The sequence below is a fragment of the Lathyrus oleraceus genome, chromosome 7 (genome assembly GCF_024323335.1).
Source record: "Lathyrus oleraceus cultivar Zhongwan6 chromosome 7, CAAS_Psat_ZW6_1.0, whole genome shotgun sequence".
Lineage (NCBI taxonomy): Eukaryota > Viridiplantae > Streptophyta > Magnoliopsida > Fabales > Fabaceae > Lathyrus > Lathyrus oleraceus.
In genome coordinates this window covers 476,776,740-476,785,151 of record NC_066585.1, presented here as the reverse complement: position 1 = coordinate 476,785,151, position 8,412 = coordinate 476,776,740, and the positions used below count along the sequence as shown (strand labels likewise).

The 8,412-nt window shown below is 29.1% G+C and overlaps 1 protein-coding gene across 1 annotated transcript; it reads right to left on the bottom strand.

Moving 5' to 3' along the window:
- Nucleotides 1-2,308: 2,308 nt before the first annotated feature.
- On the bottom strand, nt 2,309-3,651 carry LOC127104433 (cyanogenic beta-glucosidase). The gene is made up of 6 exons (XM_051041616.1): nt 3,591-3,651; nt 3,421-3,498; nt 3,249-3,336; nt 2,957-3,134; nt 2,409-2,468; nt 2,309-2,332 (listed from the first exon to the last, which is right to left on the bottom strand). Exons 1-6 carry the CDS (start codon nt 3,649-3,651, stop codon nt 2,309-2,311), a joined length of 489 nt encoding a protein of 162 aa, XP_050897573.1.
- Between the last annotated feature and the right edge of the window lie 4,761 nt (nt 3,652-8,412).

The window sequence follows — 8,412 nt, the reverse complement described above, 5'->3', positions numbered from 1 at the left end:
TTGTGTCTTTGTACCAGATGGACAAAACTGGGTGTTCTTCCATTCAATGTTGATATAGTAGCAGATGTCGTGACATCTGTGAATGTGTGCATATCAGTACTGGGTTTTAATTTGTATAACTGTCTTGCTGTATTAGTAACAATGTTGGATCAGATGTCATTACTTGGAGTAGAACATCTGAACTCTGACTACACCAGAATTTCAAAATCTTAGGTATATATATTACATGTGGTTTCAAGAAAATTATTTTGTTTTGATGAACTTGGGATTTTCCGACCCATTTAATGGGATTTTTTTTTTGTTAAAGTCAGGATTACAGAAAAGTGAAATGAAACTCACTCACATGTAGTCCTTTGTGAAATAAAAAGAATTGCCAATGAATGAATTCAAAGTTTGTAAAATAACTTCTTACTCGCACTCTTTTAATACAATGGAATTATATATATTGCGACTATTGAACATGTATAAAAGTGTATGAATAGTAAACTTTAAAGTTCCTTGATATGATAATTATTGGTCAACGATAGAACACTTGTAGCAGATTAAACAAAGGATTGAGAAAAAATGCGAGACAATGATAAAAAAAAGAAGCCAATTTTATTCATTTAATCTATATCAGTACTATGTATTTATATAAGAGGAATTAACACCTAACTTCTCAAAATAAACAACAGATGTTTAGTTACTTGTCATTCAAGTAACTCAATTAACTAACTTGAACTACAAGAAAATTACATTACACATACAACATTCTTAGTTATATATCCTTGGATGTTAGAGAAAGAACCATAGGTATATGTCTTTAATTAAACATATTCTAATTATTTTTGTCAATTCAAAGGATTTCATTTTGTGTTTCCTTCATTTTTAAGTTCAAATCTCTCTCTCTCTCTCTCTCTCTCTCTCTCTCTCTCTCTCTCTCTCTCTGTCTCTCTCAATTAACAGTTTTATATGGATAGATGACCTAACCTTGTTTTGTTGCCCCATATCAACCAAACAATGACCTTTCTTCATTTCCTCGAAACATTGATCTCATAAGATTCTACCTCCTACAACAACCTTCATCTTCAAAACAATCACAGAAATCAAATCAACTACCTTAATAAACTATTATTCTCGGTTATGGTCTAATGAGTTCTACATTGCTAGTTAGGATTTAATTCACATGAACAATGTCATTTAGTTTAACAATCACATCCTCAATTTGTGTAATTCAAAAGTTCTTCTTTTAAGGGTAAGGTTTTCTTCGGAGTTTACCATATGGTGAGCTTCCTTCCTAATGTTGAAATGAGTTTTTGTTGAATTTAAGTAATTTGATTTTGTTTCTTACATTTACAGTTTTCTTACATATTTGGGTTGATGAGCCTTTGGAATAAGGAAATCTTTGATCCATATTATGAGTTTTCTACCGTTGAGTTTTGATTAGCAAATACATGAGATATAATGTGTTATGTGTTAATCTACAAATCATTAGGGTCTTAAGATGTTAAGTAAGTGTGTCTAGTGTCTTTAAAACTAAATGTATTGTCCAAAAAAGTATAAGGTGTGTTCTCCCTACAAGAGGAGCGAAACTCACATGCTCTAGTAGGTATATTATACGAATGTGGGAGGGCTAACTTATGGTGGTGATGAAGATAACTGACAAAATGGTGTACGCACCAAACACATCGTATGCTTGAAGGTACAACAGAGTCGTCATCAAACTTTATTTATCCCCAAAAAGGGAAGGGAAAGTATCGATAAAACACAAGGGAAACAGAAAAACAGATACGGGAGTCGGTTATGCAAGAGGAAGGTATTAGCACCCCTCACATCCACAGTACTTCATGGGAACCATTTTGAATGCTCTTGCTTGAATGAGTGTTGTTATCTTTAAGTACATGCAAAACAGAAAATGGGTTAGAAAGAGAGTGCTCGAGGAGGATTGTGACCCTCATGCCTACGTATTCTCATGGTGCAATGAGAAAGTCAGAGTCTCGTAGTTCGTTGAACCGGAGAGGACAAATAAAATAAAGAAAGGTGCTCGGCAAGGATTCACATTCTCGTGGCTACGTATCTTTATAGTGCAATAAGGAAGTCAGAACTCCATAATTCGGAGGATAGATATTGAGAAAAAGATAATAATTAGGGGTGGTTTTAAACCAGAAAAGAAAGGATAAAAGTGGTGTTAAAACCAAAAATCGGTGTTTAAACTGGAAAAAAGCTAAATATAGTGTCAAAACCAAGAGGAAAAGGCATCATAACCCCCTAAGCACTAATGCATTATGGCAGGCAAAGGTTACTCTACAAATTGCAATTGAAAGATCTTCTAGATGAAAGCTTTATCAAATGTCTATGTTGTATACAAATATATGAAATGAATCTAAAAAGTATCAATAGAAATTCGAAGCGTTCTTTTTTTAACTTACCACATATAATACTGAGTTATTTTTCAGAAATCCACGAGTTCCATCAATTGGACCGAGCAACTGTATTTAATCAATAGACTTAATAGAATTTTTGTAGGGATTAAAACAAACAGAAGTTAATGCATGAATTCTTAACATAAATCTACAAATAGACAAGGCCTCCGGGGGTTATAGACATCAAATAGTAGAAATATATAGTTTTCACAAAATATAGGACATGTAATCGCGAATCATATTTTCATTCAGAATAGTTTGTGAGTTTACAAATAATAATTATCCATAAACTCAACAGAGAGTAAATCCTAGCTAAAGATAAAAGTTACTTAACAGAAACTGTAACAGTCTATTATGCATAAGAAACACAACACACATCATCTAGCAAATCATGGTATAGGATTATGTTTTGATGCATCCATGAACATGCAAGTTAGCTTAAATGTTGTATGAAGATGTCATACATGTCCAGACTCATATAGGTGATTATAATGCAAGTTAGCTTAAATGTTGTATGAAGATGTCATACAAAATTTCCATTTAAGGCTTTGTACCTGATAATTGGTTCTATAAATTTTGACAGCGGCTGCATGAGCGAGGAGTTGGTTGTGTGAGGCCATGTAGGGATCTGTACCCATACTGTAAGAGTGCGGCTCATTAAGAGTAATCCAATGGTTCACTCTGTCTCCAAATTCCTTGAAGCATAGCTCTGCATAGTCCTGAAAATCATTTCTGCATAAAGAGATTCAACAACAAAAACATCAACAATCAAGCCTTATGGATCAAACAATGTGATAATGCTCTAACATGGATCATGCATATAGAAATTTGTTCCGCGAAACTTACATGATATTGGGGCTCAAGAAACCTTCGTACTCGTCTTGTAAGGCTTGGGGAAGATCCCAATGGAAAAGGGTTACAAATGGTACTAGACCTGAATCAATAACTCCATCAATCAATAATATGATATACTAGTAATATAGTATTCCCTCCTAAAATAGTATGATTTATGCATTACCATTATCGAGTAGCTCATTGATGAGGTTGTTGTAATATTTGATTCCTTCTTGGTTGATACCTACGCTTACTTTTCCTTCTGCGTATTTGTTAGAGTTGTTAATTTAAATGAAAGATTCAACCATATGAAACTCTTTAAGGATGTGAATAAATTCAAACATTTGCTATTACTTGGCAATATCCTTGGCCAAGAGATGGAGAATCGGTATGCATCTGTGTTCATATACTTCATGATTGCAACATCATCCTATTAACATGAAAAAATGGTAAGCACATATACTAGAAGAAAAATTGCAAACATGTATTAGAGCTTCATAAGGTCAAATATACAAAGTTAACTGATATGCATTAACGGTGTAAAGATTTTTTACATTTCAATAAATTATACATTTTTATTACTAAAGTCATTTGATTTATTTAGCCTAAAATATTTATACAAATAATGAATTATAATGGATTACATTATACAGAACTTTACATTTATGATATATGAAAATTAATCTCAATGAATTGGACGTAGCAGTACCTAGATATGGATTGTGTAATGGGACCCGGTTATTATGTCATGGTTTATTTATGAATATGTTGGATGTGGAAATCTTGACAGGAAGCAACGCAGGAAAACGTGTTTTTTTGCCTAGAATTAAAATAAAAACATCTGCAAGTGATGGACTGCCTTTTGTCCTTAGTAAAAAGCAGTTTCCTGTGCGACTAAGTTTTGCAATTACAATAAATAAATCACAAGGACAAACCATTTCAAATATTGGAATATATCTTCCACGACATGTTTTTAGTCATCGACAGTTATATGTGGCTTTATCCAGGGGTGTTTCACAGACTACAACAAGAGTTTTAACCAGGGAAGGAAAATTGAAAGGAGAAGATGGTGAAAGCACAAAAAATGTAGTCTACAAACAAATTCTTTTATCGCACCCGCAGGTATTTATTAAGTATACATTGAAAAAATTGCTCACACATTGATTCTCATTTTGGTTACACGACATACCAAGCTTATATTGTATTCTTTATATCATAGATAGATAATAACTAAATATAATTTTCTTTTGCTTTAATATACAGCCAAACTAGAACACGGTGAAATCTTTCAATTATGTAAGGAGTTGAGACGAAAGAATGTTGAAACTTGCTTCGACATAAAAGTAAGTTATACTTAATCATTTATTTTCTGCTTTTACATTAGATATAAATGGGGTGATAGTTATTCTCACTATTCTTATGCAATAAATTTTAGATAACAGACTTTGAAGATAAATGGAACACATGGAAGGATGACCAAAGTATTTCATCCATCGGCAAACTCTACAATAAGGTGTATTTATCTTTTCTGTAATACGTATACAAAATTGTTTCTTTCATTTTCATCACTCTTTCAGTAACATTTTTATCATCCTCATTGAAACAGGTCAAACGTTTGAAAATTTACTCTATCGGTTGGAGCTCCACAGTTATAACAGATAAAACACAACTTTGGAAAATGGTGAAAAGAGAAATAATATCTCAAAGGATGGAGAGGTTTTTATTTAATTCATTTAAGAATATTTTTACTCTAGTTTATTTTTGAATGCATGAATTTAACTGCTATTTGTAGTTTATGTAAATAAAACCATATACATTTACTAAGTCCATTGTTTTCCTTATTTACCAGAAATCCAGATAATTCAGAAACAAGTCATAATTGTTGTTCTATCAAATCTAGACTAAAACAAAGTATCTTCGTTCTCCAGGTATTATTTGTGTTGCAATAAACCATATTATATTCAAACGCGTCAAGTGTTCTGAATGTATTTCTTTGATAATATGACATTTCGTCGTGTATTTGTAGTTTTTTAAATCTCAAGAGCGCATTGATAAAGGGATGTACGAAGAATTGATTATAATCTTTATAAGGTAAGCAAAAACTTGATTACACTACTTACTATTAATTTTACTATCTTTTTCGATAAAAATTTTCTAACTTAAGAGTCTTACATTTTTTCTTAAACAATTGCAGGGAAAAAGAAAATACTTCGAATAGAGATTTCATGTTCGACATTCCTCTTAAAGAATATCATAGCTTACACAATATCAATATTACTTTGCATGCTTCAATATAATTTTGAATATCTTTATTTACCATTTTCAAAATGTAATAATATTATTTTTAATGCGACCTACAATAGAAACCTCATAAAAAGAAAAAAAAAATATTTATTTTTCTCTACTGTGCGCATTATACATTATCGTAACTTATAATATGTATATGGTGTGGTCATGACATTATTTGTGATATAGTTAATCGAACATATTTTATCATTACACTTTTATTTATTGTTTGTTATACTTTTATCATGTTTGTGAGTAATCTGATGTCGATAAATTCTCTTAGGTTTAGATCTATGATAAAAAAATTATGCATAAAAATAACTCGGTCGTTTATAACATAACTTTTATATATATGTTGTTTATCATTCCAAGAATGGTTCTCTGAGAGTTTTCTTCGTTCATCATCGTTTCCATCGTTTTACTATCTGTCTCAAAAACAAATTTTAGAAAAACACATATCAAAAGCTACATCAATGGCTTAGTCAAAGTTGTTTTGATGTAGTTGGGGAGCTTGCCCTGAAGGTTTAGAATGTGATTTTTGATAGCCTTCTCAGGTGAGTTCAAACCTTAATGAGTCTCTCTCTGATCGTGTTCAAATGATCTTCTTCTAATACATTTTCCTTTTTTGGTTCTGAGGTTTCGATAATTACGAAACTGAGACATGTTAGATTGAGGATTTCGAAGGGAGGGATGCTCTTTGGCTCTGTTTGGTAAGTCATATTGGCGAGCTTCTAGTTTATTTATAGTTTATAGTTTATAGTTTATAAGTCAATATGACAATTTCAATCGATTTGGTAATGATCTTTTCATCATGAGCTTATTTATAGTCTGTTTTATTAACTTATAGCTTATCATTTTTTCTTCCATTTTTATCATTATTATTTCACAAAAGTCGTCTTTTATCTTTTATAATTTATTTTAATTTAAAAATAAATAAATATGTTTTATGTCATTTTACATTTATAAGTTAGTTGAATCGTTAATTTTATCCAATTCTTCAATTATCTTATCAATTATCAGTCATCAATCATCCACAATAAGCTATAAACCATCAGTTATCGATCATCAATGATAAACTATAAGGTAGTTTATTAATCGACCGTAATTTTTATCAAACATAATCTTCATTCGCGGTTAAAGCATGGAGGGTTGTGTCGTCCTTTCTAACTTGAGTTTGGTGGTTTCTTTTACTTTTGTGATCGTTCAATCAAACTTTGATTTTGTGATGGTTTCTCTCATTTAAAAAAAAGAATCTATGTCAGTAGACAAAAATAATATTCATCCTTTTAATAAAATTATTATCCAATTTTATTTACTAATAAATTCTTTTTAATTTGTGTGAAATAACTTAACATACACTTTTTTGCCAAGAAAATGAGTTGATTTTATATCCAGTGACAATAAAATATAGTTAATATTTCCATCTATTGTTTGGAAAATAAAAAATGTAATTACAGTATTAACATAGAATCAATGATTAATGATATATGTTTCATATATTACATATAATTACAAATGTATACTTGTCTTATTCAAACAATGAAATAAATCTATAATGTTTATAAAGAAATTTGTAGCACTATTAAATGGAATCTATGTAAAGTTTGGTATCTGTTGTGAGAAAATTCTTGAACCATGATGCTGAAAGCTTTTGATATCTTTTTAAATCATTTTTATAATCCACAAATATCATTCCAAATCTCATGGTATAACCCTTATGCCATTCAAAATTGTCCAAGAAAGACCATGCAAAATATCCCTTTACATTTACACCAGCCCTGCATTTACATATTAAAAGAAAGAAAATAATATAGTTAGATTTCATACAAGAAATTGAAATTATTGATTTAAATTTATAAGTAAAAAAATAATCGATTCTTTAAGATAAAAAAAAGATGACGATAATGATATTTTACATAAAAAGATGACTTAAATTATTGAGTAAAATCTATAATAAATTTAGTGTCTAATTGCCTTTGTAAATTTAAAACTATAAACATAAAAAATAACTATATCGTAAGTCCACTACAAATTACTATCCAATAATAAAATTTTACATAAAAAGTTTTTTTTATGGATAATGTCAATTAAACTACATGAAACAAAGCAAATTAAAATTTGTGATCATCTACGTTAAAAGAAAGATTAGTTCTTCATCATTTTTGTTTCATCATTTTTGGTTAAAAGAAAGATATGTTAATAGAAAGATATGTTAATAGATGGTTAATTCAAACTTATGTTTCATCATTTTTGTTTTGTTTTATCACAAGAGTTTTAATACTATTTTGGATAGGATACTTGATGATAAATTTTTACAAATCAATCATTTCTAAATTTACCATTTGTAAACGTTTAACCACTTTTATGATAACTTCACTCTCAGTTTCCTTTCATTTATTTTACATTATAATTTTTTAAGTTTTATTTTTTCACTCTTTTCTGCCTTTGTAGTTAATATATTTATATTTTTTATTGTTTAAAATCTATTTTTTTCTCCTTATAATATATCAATAAGTTAGTTTTTTTAAATAAATGATATTTCTATAAAATAAGACTTTTATTTCTTATCAACTGCATAGACATTTAAAAAACTGTTGTCATCTCACATCTTTATTTGTTTAATTTTTTTTATTCTCTTAATTGCTTTCAAAAATATTATTAATAATTGTGAGTAATAAAATATGCGATAATAATTTAATAATTATTTTCATAATTTGAAACTTATATTAAAACAATTATTATTTCACTCCAACACTTATTTTAATATATTTTCATAATTTGATATAATCTTTATTTTGAAAACAAATTATAGTAAAAGATATGTATGAAATATAAATTATAAATTTAAAAATATAAAAAGGTAAGTGAATGACAAAAGAAAAAAAAATAT